The sequence below is a fragment of the Danio rerio genome, chromosome 3 (assembly GCF_052040795.2).
Source record: "Danio rerio strain M-AB ecotype USA chromosome 3, GRCz13ab, whole genome shotgun sequence".
Lineage (NCBI taxonomy): Eukaryota > Metazoa > Chordata > Actinopteri > Cypriniformes > Danionidae > Danio > Danio rerio.
The window spans coordinates 51908335-51932925 of NC_141023.1; the positions used below are offsets into that span (position 1 = coordinate 51908335).

General features: G+C 34.6%; 3 protein-coding genes across 18 annotated transcripts in view; 1 reads left to right on the forward strand and 2 right to left on the reverse strand.

The window, feature by feature from the left end:
• Positions 1-280: 280 nt before the first annotated feature.
• Positions 281-12402, reverse strand: mrpl12 (mitochondrial ribosomal protein L12). Of its 2 annotated transcripts, XM_087242668.1 has the most exons (6): positions 12202-12386; positions 9265-9457; positions 8613-8690; positions 5355-5369; positions 5007-5141; positions 281-730 (listed from the first exon to the last, which is right to left on the reverse strand). In XM_087242668.1, exons 1-6 carry the CDS (start codon positions 12261-12263, stop codon positions 614-616), a joined length of 600 nt encoding a protein of 199 aa, XP_087098794.1. In that variant the 5' UTR covers positions 12264-12386; the 3' UTR covers positions 281-613.
• A 3110-nt stretch (positions 12403-15512) lies between these two features.
• zgc:103625 lies at positions 15513-21088 on the forward strand. Its single transcript, NM_001004669.1, is given in 7 exon segments — positions 15513-15554; positions 15637-15842; positions 15931-16093; positions 18813-18872; positions 18987-19054; positions 19169-19247; positions 20882-21088. Coding segments are annotated over 6 exon segments (618 nt in total). The 5' UTR covers positions 15513-15554; positions 15637-15642; the 3' UTR covers positions 20930-21088.
• hgs (hepatocyte growth factor-regulated tyrosine kinase substrate) overlaps positions 21054-24591 on the reverse strand; it is a 42932-nt gene continuing 39394 nt past the window's right edge. For 14 of the 15 annotated variants that reach the window (XM_087242244.1, XM_087242243.1, XM_087242242.1 and 11 more), the window contains one exon: positions 21058-23330. In XM_087242244.1, the coding sequence (XP_087098370.1) occupies positions 23220-23330 (111 nt within the window). In that variant the 3' untranslated portion in view covers positions 21058-23219. 15 annotated transcript variants of the gene reach the window in all.

Genomic DNA, 24591 nt, shown 5'->3' on the forward strand with positions numbered 1-24591 from the left:
GTCTTTATGTTTATATTAAAATGTGAACTTTTTTTGGTGCATTTTTAGAATGCATTATGGGTAAGTAGCTGAAGAAAAACACAAATACAGGTGGTGGTGGTCAACATCTATCATATATTCACATAGAAAACATTTTTTTTTTTGAAGATTGAGATTTTCAGTCAGCATCCAGTGATCTCGCCTTGATCAAAACGTCTTGGTAAAACAAACAAAACAAAAAAACTGTTGTTTTTGTTTTGATTATTGCTCTGTAAGTAATGATGATTCATTAAAATACACATTACAGTATAACAAGTTTATTTAACCACCAGCAGTAAGCAACACATCCTATTTTCAGGGTGGATTTCATAAAGACCAAGCTTCAGAGACACAGACCATCACCGTCTATTTAGCCCATAACACATGTGTAGCTAAAGGACAAAAGTCATCGATGGCAGCTGTTTGCAAGATCAGAGCTTGACAGTTCATTCTGACTTCACCATCCACACAATCTCTTATTGACCAAGTGGTCATTTTAAAGGCGTTAATTGTTATCTTAGAATTCTTTTAATTATTTTTGTAAAAAAACAACAAAACGATGACTGACAGGTAACACGTGTAGTAACGCAGATATTCACTCCAGCACCACAGTGCCTCCTGCTGCTTCAAGTGCTGATTTCAGTTTTTCCGCCTCGTCTTTAGAAATATTTGTCCGGATCTCCTGAGGTAGAGATTCCACAAGCTTCTTGGCCTGTAATTGGGATAAAAAAAAAATATTAGAACACCACCGTGCAACATTTGCTCATGGTTCCCCATGTGGATGTGTAAAAATGTCTGCTACCAGCATTTGTTAACTAAGCTCATGGAACCAGCAAATGTACATAACCTCATTTGGTAACCATGTTCACCAACCAGGTAAAGTAACCCGTGTTACAAAATGTCCTAATAGTCTGTACATTGGACACGGTCACAAGTAGATAAGACTGTAAAGTAATGGAGACACACTGATATTCAATATATTATGATAATGGACAGTGAAAAAAGCATGATTAAATATTAATTATTTTACATAAACTAAATTTTTCATTTTTCTTTTCTTTTTATATGTTTAACTACTACATTATATTTATTTTTTTATAAGCTAAAAAGAAAAATTTGCTTTATTTGATGCTAAGCAGAAACCCCACAATATATTGTACATATATATATATATATATATATATATATATATATATATATATATATATATATATATATATATATATATATATATATTAGGGATGTGCGGAGCAGCCGGTATTTGAATTTGTTGAGGGGGGAAAAGTATTTGTATTTGTATTCGAGTAAAATTCAAAATGGCGCAAAAATATATATTTTTTTCTTTAACACTTCTAATTTACATTATAGTGAAAGTATTGTTTAATTATACCCATTATATAAATTATAGACATGCAATATTGGTTGTTGTTTTTGAACATGTGACAAGAAATGTCATTGAAAAGAAAATAACATAGAAGCCATTACCTCATCCATGGTTAAACCAACAACTAATAAAATACCATTGTGAATATTATCAACCCCACCACCACCGTTCTTGTTGAAGGACACTGAATAGACAGAATAAAAACAAATAATACTTCAAAAAACTGTTCTTCTTCTGAAAGAACTTCTTTCCAATGGACAGAATTCCAAAAACTAATATTGACTAAATAAATCTAAATAAAACCCTGCCCGGGAGATCTGGCAGAACAAAAGTATTATATATAATACTAAAATATACAGCCCTGCTATTGTCATCTGCCTGCCACAAAACAGACACAAAGTTTGTTTGGTTTTTTTTTTTTTTTTTTTATGTTTAAAACTGACTTGCTGGGGCAGAATGTGGCTGTGTTGATGGTTTGGTGCTTGTGGAGGATTTAGCAGAACATAGCTGTGCTGATGAGGGGATTGATGCTTGTGGGGTGTTCACAGACAGTATCAGGAGAGGATGCTTTTAGTGCATGTGATAATACATCACATAGAAGGTTGCGCAGTGGCACAGTGAGTACCACTGTCGCCTCACAGCAAGAAGGTTGCTGGTTCAAGCCATGACTGGGTTCTCCCCATGTTGGCGTGGGTTTCCTCCGGGTGCTCCGGTTTCCCCCACAGTCCAAACACATGCAATATAGGTGAATTGGGTAAGCTAAATTGTCCCTATTGTGTGTGTGTGAAAGAGAGTGTATGGATGTTTCTCAGTGCTGGGTAGCAGCTGGAAGGGCAGCCACTGCGTAAAACATATGCTGGATAAATTGGTGGTTCATTCCACTGTGGCAACCCCAGATTGATAAAGGGACTTAGCCGAAAAGAAATAAATGATTATGCATAGGAGATGTTGACAGATGTTTAATATCTCTGCTGATTTCACTTTTGCACACATTATAACGTTACAGTATCAGTTTGTTTTATCTGCAGCACCACTGACTGTAAAATTCTTCCACAAAGAACATGTTTTTTTTTTTTTTTTTTTTGACTGGTGGAGGACCAAGAAATGGCTCAGAAGCAGTCTCACTCTTTTTCTATTTGGGTGCCCAAATGTATTTGAGGAGTTTCAAGTTAATAAAAAGTGACGGGAAGCTATGCTAAGGTTAATTAGCCTATAGCATATATCTTGCTGTCTGCAAAAGACAGTAATGTAGACGTACCATATAACTCCCATAAGTGCATACTATTCGACACAACAGCACAAGCATCATTTTAAACTTTATAAACGAACGTTAACGTTACTCTGTCAACAGTCTATTGTCTAAATTACCGCGCTAACAGAGCTAACGTTGCGTAAACAGAGCACCCGGTTGCAAACTTCCCGATCCCGATCAAACTCTGCTACAAGTTTATAAACTGCATCTGCAACCCAATTAAGGTACAAAAATCTAATTAACAAGAATAGTGATGCAGATAAGAATTTTTTTCGCTCAGCTGAGCCTTCTCTGTCTGTATCTGTGGAGAAGATTGTGCCAGACACCTCCGCCCCGCCCTCCGACTGAGCGTCTCTCTTGCTCTTGCTCTCTCTCTCACTCACTCACTCACTCACTCACTCACTCACTCGGGCATGCACTGTGGTCTCATGAGGAAACGCTGCTTTTTGATATAGTGTTTTTCTTGCTCCCGAATACAAATAATTTTTCAAGCATTTGTTCGAAATAAGTATTCGTGAAAACACGCTATTTGTGCCTTTCCGAATACCGTATTCGGGTTCGGCTCCACCCTTAATATATATATATATATATATATATATATATATATATATATATATATATATATATATATCATCGTTTAGTAGATATATTATAAAAAAATACTTTTTTATTTACCAAATAAGAGAATCAAATTGGATTTGCATTACAAACATTAAATTAGAGTTAAAATGTATTCCACAATCATTCCACATTAATCTGCAGAAACAGCAAAAAAAGTCCAGATTCTGTTTGGCCCTAATCATTGGTGATAACACATTCAAAACAAAAAATAGTAATTGTTTGAATACTAATACAATTCTGTTAATTTTTAGTCTATAACTATAATTAAAGTCTATAACAACAGTAAGAAACAGGCTCTCTCTGTTGAATTTGATGCAACGTTTATTAAGGAGAGTGTTACTTATTGTACTTCATCATTTTGCAATTTCTTTTTATGTATTTATTCTGAGACTGAACATTGGTTCCTCTCATGTTTTTCTGACAAACCACTTTTTGTTTTTTTAGACATAAATTAGATCGTTTCATCTTCTAGTTAGCCATTTGCAATACCAAAATATGAGACGTATCCCATTAAATAAATTGATGGGTGGGGTACAAATATGAATTTAGGTGAAAGAAGGCTGCTCTGGTAGCAGTTAACCCTGAAAAGGCTACTGGAAAAACTACACAGCGTTGCTATAATGAATGAAATTAACCCTTTCAGACAAGAAAATATACGTAGGAAGTCAAAGTTAAGAGATTTACCTAAAAACCTTTATGATTAACACAAGTGAAGATCTTTCAAAGACTATTAAAATAGCGGAAACTCTAGTATTTTTCCTTCTTTGGATGTCAATGGCTATCAATACCAACATTCTGCAAAATATCTTTAACAAAAATGGGGAACACACTTGTCAGACAGCATCAAACTGATACAATCATGTGAAAATATTTGATGACCCAATTGATTTTCATGCTGATTTTTTTATGAGGACATAGTAAAATAGTAGTCTATAGCAGGTCTTAACATTTATAAGATAAACCCTCAGATGAACAATATCACATGACATTTCACAGCCTGTCATTATTTATTCAACAAAAAGCCAATATAGTAAAGTCATGGGTAATAAACTGAGAACAGTCTATGGTGCCAATACCTGCAGATCCACCTTTTGCAATAAATACTTCTATCATGTTCTGAATGAGCTCTCAGTCTCTCAGATAATTCAGGAGGAATTTTGGGATTTTCTGCACAGCACTCGGCATAGCAGTTCAGTCAGGATGAGCTCTGGACTATTGAACACCCTAAATTTAACACCTTGTGCTTTCTTCAGCTGTTCTGTTATGCATTATTGTCTTGTTACATTGTGTTCACACACACACACACACACACACACACACACACACACACACACACACACACATACATACACACACACACACACACACACACACACACACACACACACACACACACACACACACACACACACACACACACACACACACACACACACACACACACACACACACACACACCTGAAGCTCCAGATGATCAAACCTTTGCTGATCATCAGTGCAGGTATTTGATTAGAAGTGCCTGACTAAAGTTGGTCTATATGTTGTTGCTCATCTGAGGTTTTATTTCCCAAATCCTAAAGCCTACCAGACATTGTGACACTTGACATATCATCATGCCCTTATGTGGAAAAATTGGAAATTGAAATTTAAAATTTTCTCTTACAGCAACAGTTACATTTAATAAACATCATTCAGATCATTCACCTGTAAGCTCAAACAAAACCCCCTTACCTGTACAAGATTTATGCCTTCCATGCAGTTCTTCACTTCTTTAATCAACTTCACTTTATCAGCCGCCTTGAATTCTGTCAGTTTTATTGTAAAATGGGTTTTCTCTTTCTTTGCAGGTGCCACCTCCTCCTCTGCCTAAGGATGAGATTTAGTTAATTTTCCCGATTAATTTTTTTTTTATGCATTAACTAACATTTAATAATACAACATTATAGTAAAATATTACCTTTTGTATTGATCTACTAGAAATTTGTTGTTTTTGAAATATTAATACTATTATTATTATTAGTTACCACTATTAGCATTACAAATATCAGAACATGATGATTTATGTAATTCATCACGTACCAGTCCTTCTGTGAGCTGAGAAAAAACACATCTCAGTTATAATCGAAAGGAACCAAACAACAGGGTTCCTATTCAAATAACAGGGTTCCTATTCTAAGCCAACTTTCAAATTAACTCACTTTCACTAACTAAAGACTAAATTGCATAATTTATCTTAAACAATCCCTCCAGAATTTTGCATTTGTGCATATGCTAAATTTATTAAAGCAAAATTTAGAGTAGCTTGCGATATTTTTTTTAAATTGACAAACTCCTTGTAAATAATCTGTATTATTTAATTCTAACATTTTTAAAATTTTTACAAAAGTGAAAAAATAGTACAAATATTTCTGAACCTTTTGTGAAACATCACTGCAAAAATCTGTAATGTTAGGTGACACAAACCCCACAAAATTCAGGAGGGACAAGTTGAGTACAGAGCAAAAAAATTTTTTTACAAAACCTATATTGCCATGCTAAATCTGATATATGGCCATATTTTGACCCATTTATAAAATTTCAAATAAACTTGAACATAAATTTATCTATTTGTAATTTAAATGGTGTCAATGGTGCATTTACAATATTTTGCATATTACATTTTAGGTGAAATTCAAACATTAACTTGTGTCATATATAATTTGCATTGAGTACCATATATCAGACTTCTATATGGGTTACAATGTTCAGCCAGGTGACTACATATGATTGTCAGTTGAAAAGTGGGAAAGGAAAAAAGTAGCAATAAAAAACAGCCTACCTTTAACATCGCAAACAAAACACAATAAACAACATGATAAACATAGTAGAAAACAAAATACATTAATAAAATCGAAGTAATTTAAAAAGTAGCTTAAATAATACAATAACAAAAAATTTAATTAAATTTTTGTTAAATGCTACAAAAGTTCAAGGAATCTGAGAAAAGCGAAACGTATACCTTGTAAGTTTTCTTAAATTTAGAAAAGCAACTAGTTTTGTTAATGTAAGTTTACACAAAAGCCAACCATTTTCAGTTTTGAATGATGGCTCATTCTAACATAACCAAATATGCTGAAGCTGTCACCGTGTTAAAATTACATTAAGACAAGATCTCATTTATTAGTCTGCTGACTTGACACTAAATAAAATGCAGTCAAACAAACACAGTGAACTTAACACTGCTCAACTGAAATGTTTCTGATTTATCTTCTTCCGTTGTGAATGGTGCTAATCCATATGATAACTTAATAGTAAGGGTGCACCGATATGGATTTTTTGGCTAATACCGATAACCAATAATTCTTCAGATTTGGAGGCCGATAGCCGATATATGGGCCGATAATTATAAATATTTCAAAATGTTAAATATTTATACAGCAAACTTCATAAAAGATTAAACTGCTCTTATAAACTGAATAGTCTATATTCAAAGCAAAAAAGACGATTTCACACAAATCAGCATGCAAAAAATTATTTCATTTTTCTCATAGCAAATTAACATGCAACTTGACTGTTGCATAAAAATAATAGGTTAAAAAACAAAATGGGATTTAATCAACAAGCAAGTTAAATATATTTTAAATAAAATGAAAATGGAAGAGTTAAGGACTGAAACCAGCTCAAATGTTCTTGAATAAAACGTGTTACAGTGATCTACATATGTACAAATATGTCATGTTCGAAAAAGCCTTTTTTAGAGGTGTTTTGACAGATCAGAGCCACGAAAAGCTACATGCATGTAATATTCATCCTATTTGGTGTTTTAGATTCTTTTGAACACATGGAGCTGCTGCTTGTCAATCAGACTACGCTTCTATGTTCGTTCTTGCTGTCAATCGCAGGGAAAATTATTGGTGAAAAGTTTGATAAAACGCTATGAGTTTCACTCAACTGCGGCAGCAGATTTGCCCTAGGAGTCAGATATGATTTAACACCTGATCATTGAGCACAGATGACTTTATGACAATCGCAGAGCATAATATACAGACAGAATGTGCGGAGAGTTTATGCTGGATTCAGTGACTGGCGCACCATAGGCTCTCCCCCGTGCTGCTATTTTGAAGTTTGTCAGATCGGTGTGTGTGTGTGTGTGTGTGTGTGTGTGTGTGTGTGTGAGCGCGCGGTGACAGCTCTCATGCGCGCTGGTTTTATTCAATATGAATATTACGATCAAACTGAATACAATCTTACATCAACAACACATGGCAAGCAACGCGTAATAACAAATAACCATATTAGATTAAAAACAGCCCTGTTGTTTAGCACGTGTGAAGGGGTTTGGTGTGTGTGTGTGTGTGTGTGTGTGTGTTGTTGAAGCGGAGAGAGAGAGACAGAAAAGAGGGGGGGGGGGGGGGGTTTCGCAATGAAACCGTTTATCAGTGATGATTGGGCCAAGTTACATGTCTCCTCATTCATTCACAGGCTGCAACAAAAAGAGAAGGAAATTCACCCCGAAACTAATATTATTGGGCCCTGGAGTAATAAGTGAATCTCACCTGCTATCTCTAACACAACAAAGAGACAGAGCAGGAAAGGTTTACACATTTAATATTTTTTCCTGAGGTGATTTGATGCAAAATACACAACGACACTCAATCAAACATATCTACAATGATAAGGAACATGGTTACTTACTAAACTATTAAGGCACAGCACTGCCATGTGAAGAAAGGATGGACTTTGAAGTAATAAACAATGTGAGGAGAGGTGCATTACAGTGCACTAAATAAGTCTGAACATGTTCCGCCCACGCGTGCGTGGCAGGCAGGTCTGAACAATTATGTAATTTATCCGCTTAAAAATATTGGCCTAATTTAGACATCGGATCGATAACGATAATCTTAAAAATAGCATTTATCGGCCGATATTGATATGTCCTCCGATATATTGTGCATTCCTACTTAATAGTAATGTTTTCTTTCTCTGAATACCATGTTAACTGAAATATGGGAAAAAATGTTCATTTTTGGTCACTATGGTTTCTAAAAACATTATTAGAATTGCTTCAGTTTTGGACACCAATTACACTTGAATAATAACTCTTCTTTAGTATAGGAGGGTCTAACTTGCGTTATTTCTTGAGTTTCTTTGGTTTTAATGATGTTGTTACCTTAATGATGTTACATATTTTGTGAGACAGCAAATTAATAAACTATGGATTTTCTTCATACACCTCAAACATTTGACAAAGACTCCATTGAACAACCCCATTTCTTTGAGGAGAGTATTTAGTGTAGTACATTTTAAATGGCTAAAAGCACACAGTGAAATAGTGCATTTTGATAAATAAAGCTTTACCTCAGCAGGAGGTGCCACTGGCACTGCTGCCATTGAGCCCATAGACATCATTCCAACATCCTGAATGTTCAGAGTTTTCTGATGGGAGACAAAAACAACAGAAACATTAATTATTTTGTAGTCATTTATAATCTTATGCATAATTGAGAAATACAGCAAATGGCTACAACGACAATTTAGCAGGTCACAAAGTAACGTTTTTTATTTAGTGAAGATTTTTTATTCAACTTTTGTTTGATTCTTTTCTCTGGTACAAGGTGCTAAAGCCCGAAGTAAAGTTAGATTGAATTGCCATATTTAATTCAAGACCCTTGTTAATATTTTTGATTAGCTTGTACCATTAATACAACATTATTACAATAAATAGGGATGATTTTATACCAATCTAAAACTTAAATTGTGTTACTTGGTATTAGTCACAGAGGTAAAAAAGTTAAATTTAACAGTAACTTGCTGGCAACCTAATTAGCAATATTTTCATTTAAATTATAACAAAAACTTCTTAAAATGTTTAAACACAAAACAAGTTAGGATGTTACTAGACACGATCATATGCAATCCACACAGCCTGAATATGTGGACTTGCGCACCACCCAAAAGTCAAACACCATTTGGGAAATTAGTCCCAAACAAATAGGGCTTTATGCTTTACCTTAAGTAATTCGTTGAGATCGGACACTTCTATGAGCGTGAGGCTGGCGATGTCATTGACGAGCTGCTGGATTTTGGGCGAGTATTCTTTGGGCGTCCCATCTAGATGAGGTGTTGCGATGGCATCGACCGCACTGACAGAGCTGGTCTTGAGTGTTCGCTGGGCATACAGTGCTGTCCTCTGTACACTGTGTCTGTGAAATCACACAATAAAAGAATATATAAACCAGGCAACATCCACCCTCATACTCTGCTTTAATTAAGACTTTCAAAATGCATAGCTATTCTCTCTTGAATCTTGCTTGGTTTTACAGCAGGTCACACTGTATTCTTGCATTCAATCTGTTTGCATCCACTTACACTAACATTAACATAAAAAATGTCAAGTAATGACAATGTTTTGAATGTATCAAATAGACAACTTAAACAGTCGTGTTCAAAGAACTTCAATAAAATTTGATGAATTCAATACTGGTTATATATATATATATATATATATATATAATACACTTTTTACTTTTTTATATAATAAACATTGTACTGAAAAATGATTGGTTGCTGAACTATGCTTACAAAACAGTATTGAGGTAAAGTTGTTTTTATATTCCAAAATTCGTTTAGCAACAACATGCGATGTTCTATGTTCCCTATATTGTTTAGTGGTATTTTAAATACTCTGTCTAAAATCACAGGTAAATATGACTTGAAAGCAACATTTGACTATAAACAATGTTGTACTTTAATAATCATTGGCTGCTAATTAGGGCTGTCAAAAATAGTGCATTAACGCATGTGATTTATTTGAAATATTCAACACGTTAAAAAAAATTAAAGCAGTTGCTGTTTTTTTATTTCCTGTTGTGGTCGACGTGTGTTTAACGCGCAAAGAAATATGGATAAGACCAAGGAAGCACTTTTAGAAGGAAAGTTTCAGTATAAAACAATTAATGTTGCATCACCAGGCTATCCAGCGTTTTCTCTAGAGTTTAATGAAATTTCGGGTGTTTAATTTTTCAATCTTTAAACTTTAAATGCAGTTCATTTTCATTCAGCAACATATTGTTCATGCCTCATGAAGTAAGGACTACTGGAAGAGTGCTGTTTTAATGGAATGTGTTAACGCATGGCACAGCCTCTGCCTTAAAGTTGATTCCATGTGCCCTCAAATGTTTCATTAAGTTTGACAAGTTTCCCCCCTACACGCAACTTTTTTAAAGCTCTGTCAGAATCATTGCTTGTAAAATACAGTCATACTTTAGAACGCTTAGTTTAAGCAAATTTGATGAAGGGACTCGCTCACCGTGTGCGCTGTACTGCACGCATTGTCCGTGTGTGTGTGCGCGTTTTCTAGCAACAAGAGCAAATCCCTGCTAACGCTGACGGTGTCTAAAGTCTCTTTAAAGCATTCTATATGTATTCTATAGTCTTCGCAATATCCGTATCCCTCAAAGCTGTTTAGAATGAATTGTTTAGAGATGGTGTGACCAAAGTCCTCGTAAGAAGTCTATAGTTTTTGGTACGTGCCTTTGATGCACCCCTTGGTCACATTGTCCCCCGATAATGTCAATAGACCGGACTGTCTTAGTAACTGGCTAAATGTTAAGGAGAACTAAGCAAAATTGTTTTTACTTTATAAGTCATGTTCTCAACTCGCAACACAACTTTACAATGAGTACAATTGTTTGTATTCAACACTTTATTATAATTTTCCATATTTGCAATGGCTGTATTTTGGATTTTTTTTTGTATCCACTAAGAATCCAACATGGAAATCATTTTTGTTTGTTATTGGCATTGATTGTTTTGAAATTCAAATGGCACTTACATGCCTATGTTTTATTTCTGTAATAAATATGGCTTTTCACGATTAATCATGATTAATTACAAAAAAGTGTGATTAATTAGTTAATTTTTTTGTCATCAATTGACAGCCCTACTTTTAACATATTCACTATTTAGAATTAGCAAATAATATTTTCTCGCAATTATATTATTAACGAGAGTTAAGAGGTCTGAATATAGAACTATCTTAAACAAAACAGTTTGCATGAACTGCATTAAAATGGTACAGTTATGACTAATAAACTGTTTCAGTAGTAAAAATGTGCATGAAGATCTACATTAAAGGAATAGAAAATTCTGTTGTCATTTAGTCACCCTACACTTGTTCCAAAGCTGTTTTAGTTTCTTTCTTCTGCAGAAAACAAAGGAAGATATTAAGAAGAAAGTCGGAAACGGATAACCATTAACTTCCATAGTATTACTTTTTTTCATCCTATGGATGTCAATGGTTACAGGTTTTTAAATTTCTTCAAAATGTCTTATTGTGATTTATTCCCTTAATTGCACACATAAAATCTGAAAATTGAATTGTTTAGGGTCGTTTGCAACAAACCCTGAAGCAAATATTGGTAATAATAACGTTTTGAGGACAATGCCCATACTAACTATGCTTAGCAACTAACTTGGTTAGTTTAACCACTGCTGACCTTTAGTACACATGGTCAATGTCACAAATTTAAGTTCACTTTTTTTGTAAACCCAGTAATAATCAATACTAAAACAATTTAAATTGAAATCCGTTATTTCAAATGTTGTTATAATCATAGTGGTTATATGTAACCAACAATTAAATTTGCATAATTTATTAACAAGTCGTGATCTCCTACACCGGTGCAGCAAATAATCTTTTACTATCAGGTTTAATAATTTACAATAAATGTCAAAGAAGTTGATTTACTATACTGTTAATATTAGCGCTGAGAAACGGCTGAATCAAAAGTGATGCAGGGTAAAGATGCTGCAGGTTATCGAAACACATCACAGTGCACAGTTCTGCCTTTTAGATCCTTCTGAGATCAGTGCGTTTGTCTGTTTCTCTGAAATATTTGAGAGTGAAGCCTCTGTCCTTGAGCGCAGGAGTGTTTGTGTCTCTTACCGGTGAGTGTTGACAGCGGCCCGCAGCGCAAGCCGGACGCAGTGTCTGCTGCAGTACATCATGAACCGGAACTCAGCGGTCAAAAAAGGCGACTGGACGGGCGGACAGTGACCGAGAAACGACTCACTCTCTCGGTGAGCAAGTGACTGACAGTCCGGCTTTAGCAAAAGCACATGGCGTCCTCCACTCCTGGCGCTTCCTGACCTACCCACAATGCACTGCGATGGTGACACAAAACTTTATTTAAAATCTTCCACAAAACGGTTTTCCTGTCCTTGTTTTAACCGAAAAAGCGGCAGTAAATAGTTTGCAATATACAAGAAATATTAAATAGTACATAAATAATCATAAATAAATAAAATACACTATTTATTATAAAAGTCTCTTAGACCGGTTACACAAGTTACGCAAAAGTCTCATAGTGTACAATGTAATGTATCATTTGATATTATTTTTTTTTAGTGAATCCTGAGTTTTGCCTTTTCTCAGACATTAAAACAATTATTAGATTGTGTATTATTTAGTGCTGTCCAAAAATAATGTCAATTACCGACATACAAAATAAAAGCTTGCATTATTCATTCATTCATTTTCTTTGCGGCTTAGGACCTTTATTAATCTGGGGTCGCCACAGTGAAATGAACCCCCAACTCATCCAGCACATGTTTTATGTAGCGGATGCCTTTCCAGCTGCAACCCATCTCTGGGAAACATCCATACACTCATTTGCAATCATACACTGCCTACCCAATTCACCTCTACCGCATGTCTTTGGACTGTGGGGGAAACCGAAGCATGCACAGAAGAAACCCACACGAACACGGGGACAACATGCAAACTCCACACAGAAACGAAAGCTGACCCAGCCGAGGCTCGAACCAGCGACCTTCTTGCTGTGAGGCCACATCACTACCTACTGTGCCACCACGTCGCCCCATTTTTAAAATAATATTAAATACATTTTTAAAAAATACATAAATAAATATGACAAAACAGGGGGCGTAGCATAATCTTAGATTATATCATCTCTATATGCTTTTCTCCAAATGGGTATATTTGATACTTAATTATATCATTACATAGCTTTCTAGATGTATTCCCTAAAAATTCTGACAATGTTAAGTCATGATGTTTGCTCTTTTTAATTGATTGAATAAGATCATATAGTTTTTTATTATATTTACTACTATTGTTTCTTGTTGACTACAATGTAAACATTGCCCAGTTGGGTGTTATCCTATTTTATGTAAAGTATGGTTGTGGACAGTGTCACCTATTCTCATGCGGGTTATAATAGTTCCTTTCCAATGATTTCTGTTCTCCCTCCTCCCAGCACCGACTTGTTTATGTATATTGTATAGATGTCTGCCTGTTTCACTGTTATCCCAGTATACTTGCCATATTGATTGTACGTACATTCTTATTATGAGTTTTGCTTCTGCTTGACTCAGTGGGACTTCCAGATCTACTTCACTAATTGTGAGAGCTTATCTGGCTAAATTGTCCCCCTTCTCATTCCCTTCCACGCCTACGTGAGCAGGAACCCAAATGAAATGTAAAAACTTGCCCATAATTTTAATATAATAGGTCAAACAGAGTATGTTATTAAGAATATTCTTCCTAAATGATGACCTTCCAGATCTTATACTTTCAAGTGATGAAATTACTGCACTATTTATATCGTTTTCCTATATATTTATATCCAATGCAGAGCAATCAATATTGCAAGTACCTCTGTTGTATATATTGATATGTTATTAGTTACTCTTTTCTTAATATAAGATTCATTAACTGGGATATATACACTGTCTAAAAAAAATAGCGACAGCTGTGGTAATTTATTCATATTGCAATGCATGTTGGGAGTTTTAGACTATACTGGCACCCAGCATGCATTGCAGCATGAGTAAATTATGCAGCTTTTTTCCTTTTAGCAACCATGGTTTAGGTTCATATCCTGATTCTTGATGTCTGTGTGTCTTGATGAGCTGCTGGGGCTCTCAAGGTTATCTGCATGATACTCTTGCTTTTAATTTTAATTATTTCCTTCCTAATTGTTTGTTGACCCTGCAAGTACAGCTGCAGTATTGTCCCAAAAATATTATTAATATAAATTTAATATTAAGCCTATTATATTATTTAACATTAATACAACCATATTTGCAATTCTCTTATGAATTAACTTAGCTAAAGATTAAGTAAATGTTCATAAAACTGATAAATGATTAAAGCCATGAAGAAAAATGCATAGATTAAAACGCAAACCGACGGAGTGGTCTCAAAAAGACCAATATATCACTGTGGTATAGCAGTTCTTATAATTGAACACTAGATGGGGATCTTTTACTGTGGTTGGGAAAACTTTTAGAGATTTTCTGGATTTCTCTATACTAAACAATACATTTAAAACCAACTGGATTAGACAACTTGGTAAATATCCAGCATCTATTTGGTATATGATTCCCCTTCTTATTTAATGTAGTTTGGGTGGCATAAATATTTTTTCTTACTTGTAATTTTAATATAAACAAAATACCTGTGAAACTTTCATAATTTCCCCATCAAGCTTCTTTAGCAGGGAATTTGATTTACAAACACATTTATATATATATATATATATATATATATATATATATATATATATATATATATATGTGTGTGTGTGTGTGTGTGTGTGTGTGTGTGTGTGTGTGTGTGTGTGTGTGTGTGTGTGTGTGTGTGTGTGTGTGTGTTGAATTGTGAAACGTGTGCCAGGTGAACAGTATTTAGCAGTAAATGTCCCCTTTTTTTGCAACAATTAAGAAACAGCAAAGGTTCCTATATGGGTTATTTTTGACGCTTATTTTAAAATTGATGTACAAATACAAAAAAATGTACTAAACATAAGCATTTGTGTGATTTTAAAACAAGATATTTTATGAAAACCTGTAATTGTAAACAACAAAATGCATTTAATTTAAGGATTCTGCAAAAAAAAAAAAAAAAGGCTCAGGCAAGATTGAAATAATAGGAAATGAATATGCGTAATTTTAGACCAGGTGAAAAACAGGTTTATTGAAGAATTCCTGGAAAACTAAGTAAACTTAAATCTTGCAAAGATATAAAAAATAAACTTAGTTGAGTCACTTTAGACCCATGTTGTGCATCAAAGGGTTAATCAGAATCAATAATTGTCTGTGGTATGATAAGGAGAGTGATGAATGATAAGGAATTCTTTGGTTATACAGAATGTATATAGGAGGAGCAGACAGAAGCCTCTTATTCAGGTAATCTCATGATCCATCTGTCGGTTCTTCAGTCCACACATGACCAATGCACTGGATGCACCTCACCGTACAGCAGCACAGCACAGTGTAAGTTCTGACATATGGAATATGGCCCTTGAATATAATTGTTTAATATTCAGCAAAAGTACATTAAATATCCTTTATGCAGTAGATCATGCTGCTCTCACCAGCAGCTGAGCGGAGTCAGGGCAGTTTACTGTCAGTAATCTGGGAGATACTGAAGGATCAGTCTCATCGAGAGCTGTTTGGCCTTGAGCTGGGATCTGGCACAGGGCAGCATGTGGTGCATTTTGCTCAAGAAATGCCATTTGTGACATGGCTACCTTCAGACACCAAGGAGGAATCACGAAACAGGTACACAGGCCTTCTTTTATTACTAACATCATTACTTCAAGACATTTATTGTGAATCATTGGGGTTTATAATATTACGTTTGCTACAGTATCAGAGCTTACATTGAGGCCACAAAGGCAAAAACAGTGCTGGAGCCGGTGCATCTGGATGCCAGTGAACCCTGGGACAAATGGGCAGGACTTCCACAAAACTCCTGCGATATAATACTAGCAATCAACCTGCTTCAATACACCCCCTTCAGCACTGCAGAGGTATGATGTCAATATACATGCATATTACCTATAACATACATTTACACTGATCAGTCACAACATCAAAACCACTGAAGTGATATGCTGCTGAAGTAATAAATAATGATTATATTGATTTAATGGCACATTAGCCCACTTCACATATGCAGACTTAACCTGCAAATGGACTACTGTATATGGACTTTTAATTTTAAATAAGCTAGCTCTAGCTCAGGTGCATCCAGGGAACTGTCATGCCATATAAACAAACCGCATTGAAGATCTGGTTTATTTACAATAAATGATCTTCACCACCTAATAGTGATTTAAAATACTGTAAAGTGGGTCTCGCACCTTACAAGCAGCACTGTATTAAATCGCATTGCTCTGTGCCATGTCTTTAAAATATGCAAATGCAGTTTATGACAGTATTTTGAATGGCTTTTCTGCTCTAGACTGGTTCTTCCACTGCGCTTCCACTTAGATCAGAGATCCCCAAAGTAGGGCCTGTGGATCAAAGTTTGGTTTGGCCCGTCATCCCATCAGAAAAGAGAGGGAGAATGATGGGGAGTTGGTGGTAAATGCCTTCGACAGATCATTATTTAGAATTTAATGTAAACCCTTTTGTTTTGTTGTTTAATTGAGGAGCTGCAAAAAAAGAGCCAACTAAAATTCAATGTTTCATATGAATCAGACTTTTAAAATGTAAATACTGTCACTTGACAGATAGAGGAAAATCCACAAGACAAATCAAGCAAATCAAGGCAAAGGCAGGAGCAGCTCGACAAGTGTATTCAGTATTAAGCGTCATTGTGTTATAAACAGGATAGTTAATGTTTTTACTTTACTAAGTTGTTAAACATTATACAGCATCATCATTTAATACGTTTTAAAGCATCTTTTTCTAGTTATTTTTAAATAATCAGCAAACAAATTAGCATATTTAATGTAATACTGTTTGATATTTAACCCACAGCCCTCAATCAAGTTAGGTTTTTGGCTCTTTATAAGAAAACAGTTTGGGCACCCCTGGTTCAGACAGTCTTTCAACTCCATAATGCTTAAAGTATTTGGATTAAATTGCATTATCAATGCTCTAAAAGGAAGCCAATGCCCCTTTCACTAGATGTTTATCAGTGGCTGAAAAACACTAAATCAATTCCAGCCTAAGGATTCTCTTATGGAAATCTGGTTATTGTGCATGGGGTGACCCTGGACCCAAGCAACAAAGCAAATTGCTTTTACACTCACAACACACCAGTTAAAGATGTAAAAAGAGACAAAACCAACTGACAGTATGGGGATTATTGCCATCTGTAATCCATGAGGACTGATGGGAGGGAATTTGGCTAGTACAATCAGATTACACTTCCTATTCCCAAGTACCATGGGATTTATGACCGCACCGAATCAGGGCCTACAGTTTAACCTCACATACTGCACTTCTTTAGCTTCTGCGTTGAATGAACACCATGGCCTATGCAAGTTCCCAAAGCCATCATAAGCATTTATACTTCTGCGTTCTGCCTGTGTTCCTCTGCTTTCCAAGACAATATGTGGTGGTGGGATTTATATCTACCACTATGTTGAGTTTCTCTACCAGCAAGAACTGGTGAAATTCAACAGCTTTAAATTTTAAAATAAACACAAAAGTATTCATCTGAAGCTCTGGTGTGGCATACAGGTGACACTCTCTGCCTACACTTGTCACAACTACCAAGCTGACCAATCATAGATTTAGTGTTCTGTCGCCTTTGATCTATAGCAGGGGTGTCGAAACACAGTCCTGATGGGCCGGTGTCAAGCTAAGTTTAGTTCCAACCCCAACCAGACATAACTGGGCAAGCTAATCATGTTCTTACTTGGCTTTCTAAAACAGAGGTGCTCAAACCTGTACCTGGAAGTCTTCCTTCCTGCAGATTTGAGTTGCAACCCTCACCAAACCCTCCTGCCTGTAATTATCAAGTCCTGTTCAGTTCTAATTGATTGGTTCAGGTGTATTTTATGAGGGTTGGAGCTGAACTCTGTAGGAAGGTAGATCTCTTGGAACAGGGTTGAGCACCCTTAATCTTGAAACATCCATGCAGGTCTGTTGAGGCAAGTTGGAGCTAAAATCTGCAGGACACCAGGACTAAGTTTGGATATTCCTGATGTATATGAACCACACAGACACATGCAGTATAAGCACTCTGTGTTTGCCAAACACCACTTCCAACAGCAAACTGTTTCCAAGAGGTCTCCCATCCAGGTACAGACCAAGCTCAACTCTGCTTAGCTTTGGTGGGCAACCGTTCTTGAACTGTTGGACGATAAGACTGTGGGTGGACCATGGAGAAATGGAATAATGTTGCCTTGTCTTATGAATCATCTTTTCTTTTAGATGAATGGAATGTCCAGAGGAGTCTGTTTATGTTTTACTTTGAAAGAGATAACAGCAAGACATGCTATGCCAAGACTGAGGTAAGCAAAATAATCTTATCACAAATTGAAAAACAAGATTATTTTGCTTACCCCATTGGCGGATTATTTTGCTTGATTTAAGAAAAAACTCGCTTCATTTTGGCATATTATTTCTTAAAACAAGACAATATGTTTTGATCGTCAATAAAATGCTTCTTGATTTAAGAATTTGTTCATATTTGGACTAGAAACAAGACTAAGTAAGAAAAGCATTTTTTTTGCAGTGTAGTATGATAGTGTAAGTATTTAATGTTTTGTATGACTAATTAAATTTCCACAGGGTGTTTTTAAAGGATCTGGAAAGATACTGAAACAAAATGGCCTTTTAATGACTTATGGGGTAAGATTGATCATTTATTTTGTCCTCCATGTGTTTGTTAAACATTTATAGTCATAACCACATTTAACACATCTCACTGCAAAATCCAAAATCTTTTTGGGATTAATGTCTCAGCCATACGCTATCAATGGAACCATCACCCCAATCTGCAATGAACAGCTGGACGAGACTTTACGCCAGATGTGAGTTTTGAAACTAGGATTCAAATATTATTATTTATTAAAGCTTCCAGATTTAGGTGCATTATTTCGAAATCTACTTTTACACTGTCTTATTTACCAATAAATGTCTCTTAGGAATCCTGAGTGGGGTCTACCGGACATCGATGTGCTCAGACAACTGGCCTTCAGTAATGGGATGAGAATGGAACGAATGGTGAGGACCATTGATTTACTTCATTTCATTTGTTTAGAGGGTCCCCACTGTAGGCCATGTATCAAATTTTTAAATTTCCCCTGGCTTTCATTAAATAAAAGTTGAATTTCCATGAGCTATTTTTCCACTTAAAAGCGGCAGAGCTATTGTAACTAACATGTATTAAGACTTCTGTTCTTATTCATTTGCATTAATTTTTAGCCATATACAACACAACTTGTTATGCCGCTTGAGGTTGTAATCTCATTTTGTTAATTAGTTATACTCAATTAGTTAAATTTTATTGTACAGTCATAAACGCGCAGTTTCAACTTTTGTTATAGGTATCTGTCTTTTGGATGTGACGTTAAACCTAAAGGTCCTGACTCTCTATGGTCATTAAAAATCCCAGGATGTACTTAAAAAAAGAGTAGGGGTTTAAACCTGGCATCCTGGCCAAATTTGCATGGCCTCCTAACCATGCCTATATAATAATTGGTTTCATGTCTCCTCGCCACCAATCAGCTAGTGTGTGGTGTTCAATCTGGCGAAATATGGCTGCTGTCGTGTCATCCAGGTGTATGCTGCACACTGGCGGTGGATGAGTAGATTTCCCCCCCAAAAAATGTGTCAAGTGCTTCGAGTGTCCAGAAAAGCGCTATATAAATGAATTATTAATTAAATGAATGAATTATGAATTATTCTTATCATTATTATTTAAGTTTTGTTAAAGTTCACCAAAAAAAATTCTGCCATCATTAACTCATCTTTAACTTGTTCAAAACTGTTTCTTTCTTCTGTTGAACACACACACACATATACATATACATACATATACATATATATATATATATATATATATATATATATATATATATATATATATATATATATAAATTATTATTTTATTATTATTTTTTTTTTAGTAATTTGTAACCTACTATGGAAATCTTAGCAACCAACATTTTTTAAAATATGTATTTTTGGGAGTTCAACAGAAGAAAGAGACTCAAAAAGGTACAAAAACACATGTAGGAGAGCAAACGAAAAGATTGCTAAATCTAAAGTGTGCCCATCCAACAAGTTATTTCAGCAAAAATGTGCTTAAAATGCAGTATTTAATCCCCATAATTAAATAGAAAAATCAGTCAAATAACAGCAAAAAGGTCCACTTTTTGAGAAAAAAAAAAGAACCATCCCTTTCACTAGGCTGGCTACAGGCCTGAGATTCATGAAAATCCATGAGTCGTGAGAACCCTGTGATTGATCATGAAAGCATAACATATTTATGTAAATCTCGTGAAAACACGTCCACATCAAACAATCCTAAAAGGTACAGTAAATGAAGAGCTTATTTTACTATTACGATTATTTTCTTTGCAACACAAATTTAGACATTTTATAGGACATCTGAGATCCTTCATTGAGAGAAATGGTCCCGTTTATAGTCCAAAAAAAAAACCCACCCTCAAAACAAACCATATCAAGCTTTGAGTGCTAAAACAAATAAAATTTCACTTTCTTTAAGAAAAAGTATTATTTCTCATGTGTATCTTGAGATTTAGAGATGAAATGACCTGAACATTTTTTTGGCAAGTTTCACTTATTTCTGCTGAAATGTCTGCATAACCTCTATGTGGTGTGTTATTCCACAGATTGAGATGCCTGAGAGTAACAAATGCCTTGTCTTCAGAAAACTGTAGGATCTCCGTCCAGAACCAGAAGACGCTTCATCTTCCATATTTACATTCTGCCTGTGCTTTAAACACACAAACTGAACAGACTGCACAAACATATAATAAACAAGAAAAGAAACATTTCCACTAATGCGTGTGACCAATAAAAGAACAAGATTTATTAAATATGACCTTAAAATTTCTTCTCTTTAGCATGAGGCGGATCAGCATGATGGAACAAAAATTATATTAAAGGCATTACAGACATCACCGGTTGTGAAACATGCAGCATCCAAATCACATCTTCCAAAACTCCTCCTGAAAACCATTCATTGGGTGGCAGCTTTTTTTTTAAATCACCATTGAAATAGACTTCCTTTGTCTGCCATTGACCTGGAGCTTCATTTTACACTGCAATTAATAAAACTGCAATTTGACATCAATAGGTTTCTAGTTCTGAACCATTGGATGTAACGAAACTTACATGCAGTACTAGGAAAAACCAGCTCATTTATTTTGAATAGATTGGTGATATGGAAATGGCAGTAAAGTTGACATCTTATTGGCGGTTAATTACACAACAGAAGCCAATGTGTTCACCATCTACTGGATGAATCAATAGCGAGGCTTTCACAACACTGACCCTACAGGCAGAGCTTTTTTTTTTATTTTATTATTTCTAGAGTCGCAGACAATAGTTTTGTCACACTGAAACCAGCACTGGAATGTTACACGATTTAAATCTGTGCGGATAAGCGGTTGTGATGCCTCAGCGACCTTTGTTAAAGCAAGCACATCTCTTAACCAAAGAAAAACAAGATGGTTGTTAAATATTCACTCATGCAAATGCTTCTTAGAAAAATACCAGACAGGATGGTTATTTTGTCTTTTTGAATGATTTTGTGTTTGCTTCTCTATAGTATGAACGAGTAACTTCACATCAGCTCCTTTTTATAAGGAAAAAACTACATTTGAAAAAATCTAGAGGACAATTAGGGTGAATCTCACAAGATGTCCAGAACACATTTATATTAAAGCCCATTTCTGTCATATAAGAATAATGAAAGCTTTTGCAGTATAATAATGACACAAAAAGTAAAAAATAATAAGATCCTAAATCAAAAAAAAAAAAAAAAATACAAATGTTTTTGTCAATGTGCTTGACATCTCATAATTAAGGTTTAGTTTATCAACTTTTAACATTATTAAAGCAATGAGATACATAATTACAATTATGAGATATTGGAATTATAAAATAATGATAAAAGTCAATTTTGATTATTCCTTTTTTTATGATTTAGCATGTGCATTCCAACATACACTCAAATGTATAACTTGCAAAGTCAAAATTATCAGTCAAAATTAATAAGTTAATCATGACTTATGAGAAACAATACTGAAATAATGATTAGTCAACAATGACAATTGTCTTTATACATATTATCATAATTTGACCAATATTACAACTTGAAAATAAAAGATAACAAAATGTCGATATTCAAAGCTATAATTATGATATAAAAGATCATTAACGATGTAAGTAGCTGATGATTACTTACTATGTGATCATTTATGTGATCATAATTTTTTTTGTATGGATTAATACACATTTTTGACATTGAGAATACTAACTCATGATTATGAGATGTCTAAATTATGACTTTATGATTTTGTGCCACAATTATGGTTCACCAAAAGTCTTATATGACAGAAATTAGATTCTTTATTATTTTATTTTTTTAATGAAGCCATTTTTAGGACCATTTTTTTAAACATTTTTTCATGAAAACAACAATAACATTTCCCCATTTTTAAAATGTAATGTCAAAAGTATATTATATATTGTCAAACTTATATGACCAATAATTGTCAAAAGTGAATCTCATTAACGTTACATTTACTACTAAAATGACAAAGAATAAAGCCTGAACATTATTATACCATTATAAGCATATTACCATTGTTCTAACTACATTACAGCTGAAATATTTTTTATCATCCGTAATATGATCCCCATATGAAATATAAACAAAAAACATAAAGAGGTCCAAAATAGGCTTCATTTTCTTTTCGTTTTGAGGGTCAAATATGATCCAGACATTGAGTTTCATCCAGGTTTCAAAGGTTCCCTTCCCCAGCTCCATCAGTATCATCTCCTCCTTCATTTACAGACACAGTGAAGGGAAGGTAAACAGCCAAATGCTTTTTTTTAATTTTTGTACAGTTTCAGTATTTGTGGAGCAGTGTGAAGCATCAGTGTTAGAGAGAGCTGAATGTAGTGTGCTGGACCTGCTGTGTAAAGGCATATGAGGAGCGATCAGTCAAATGAAATGAGCTGAGCCTCTGCACTGCCCGGAGGTGCTTGAGGAGGAGGAGGCGGCTGCTGCTGCTGCTGTGACTGCTGCTGAGGACCACCAGGAGGAGCCATCTGCACAAACACAACAATAAACAATGGCATTCAGATTTGCAGAGCGCTTAGGTAACTGTCAAAGCATTTAAGAGCCTTCAATGCCATTTCAAAATCAGACTAAACAAAACAAAAATTGGAAGTACGTTAACAAAAGAACTACAGTCGGAACCGTGTCCCTGGCTAATTCTGACTAAAAATGTTAGTTCAAATGTATGTAAAAGTTGAGATTGTTGACAATGATGCCTCTTGTATGTTGTCTTATTATCTTTTGAAAGAAGCCCGTGTCGTTGCGGTCAAAAAAACTCACTGGCTGAATAAAGTTAGAATTTGTCAGGGTTGTGAATAATTTTGGGCTTGACTGTAATATTGGTAGTAATTTTGACCTTTTTCAAATACAAGTTATTACTGTATTCATTTCTAACATTTTATCAATACTCAAAAACCAGGGTTTCTGTAGGTTTCACCAAATCAAATTTAAGACATTAAGAACTCTTTTAGAATTAAGAAATATCTATAGGGATAAACGCTAAGAATTGTTTTAATGGCCCAGCAGGAAAAAGAAAAATTGAATTAGTCATTTCTTAGCCGCAAATTTTGAATGATCTCAAAACAAGCAGACCTGTTTAAATACTGTTTTTCCTCATAAATAACATTAAAAAACTATGTGTATAGACAACAGACTGTTATTATTTTATGAATTGTTTTGCTTTGAGATGTTTTATTGAGATCTGTTCTTGGTGAATGGATGTGTTAGATCGATGGCTATGTTTTACATAAAGGAAAATTAAGACTCATTTAAAATTATTTAAGCCCTACAATATATTTCAGTGAATTTAAGCCATTTTAAGGACAAAAATGTATTTTTTTTTTTTTTTTTATTAAGACTTCTGAGTATGATTCTGAGTATTACCATAAGGGTCAAAGCAAGAATCATTTCACCTTTAAAAAAAATTATCATGATCACTTATTCTTAAATAAAGTTTAAAATAAACAGCTCGGAAAAGGTGGGTTGTTTATTGTTTTAAATTTAAAAATACATGCATTGCTGTTATGCTGAGAAGACATTATTTCATGCTAATTGTGATTTTATTTTATTATTTGAAACATTTATGGAGACATTTCACTTGTATTTATTAAAGATTCCTTAAAAAGCTTTGAAATATGCCTTTTTACTCTGTTTAGCATATTCTCAACCAAAACACGAAGAGGGTAGGACAGTGTAGATCCTCCCCTTTTTCAGAACAGCTAATATTGTTTTATCAGCGCTCTGCCAGTGAGA

Excerpts from the sequence above, each read along its gene's own strand:
- mrpl12 (XM_087242668.1), bottom strand. The coding sequence starts at position 12,263 with ATGATGTACTGCAGCAGACACTGCGTCCGGCTTGCGCTGCGGGCCGCT. Across the intron at positions 9,458-12,201 it reads GCCGCTGTCAACACTCACCG|ACACAGTGTACAGAGGACAG; the intron begins GTAAGAGACACA and ends GTGATTTCACAG. Across the intron at positions 731-5,006 it reads AAGGCATAAATCTTGTACAG|GCCAAGAAGCTTGTGGAATC; the intron begins GTAAGGGGGTTT and ends TCCCAATTACAG.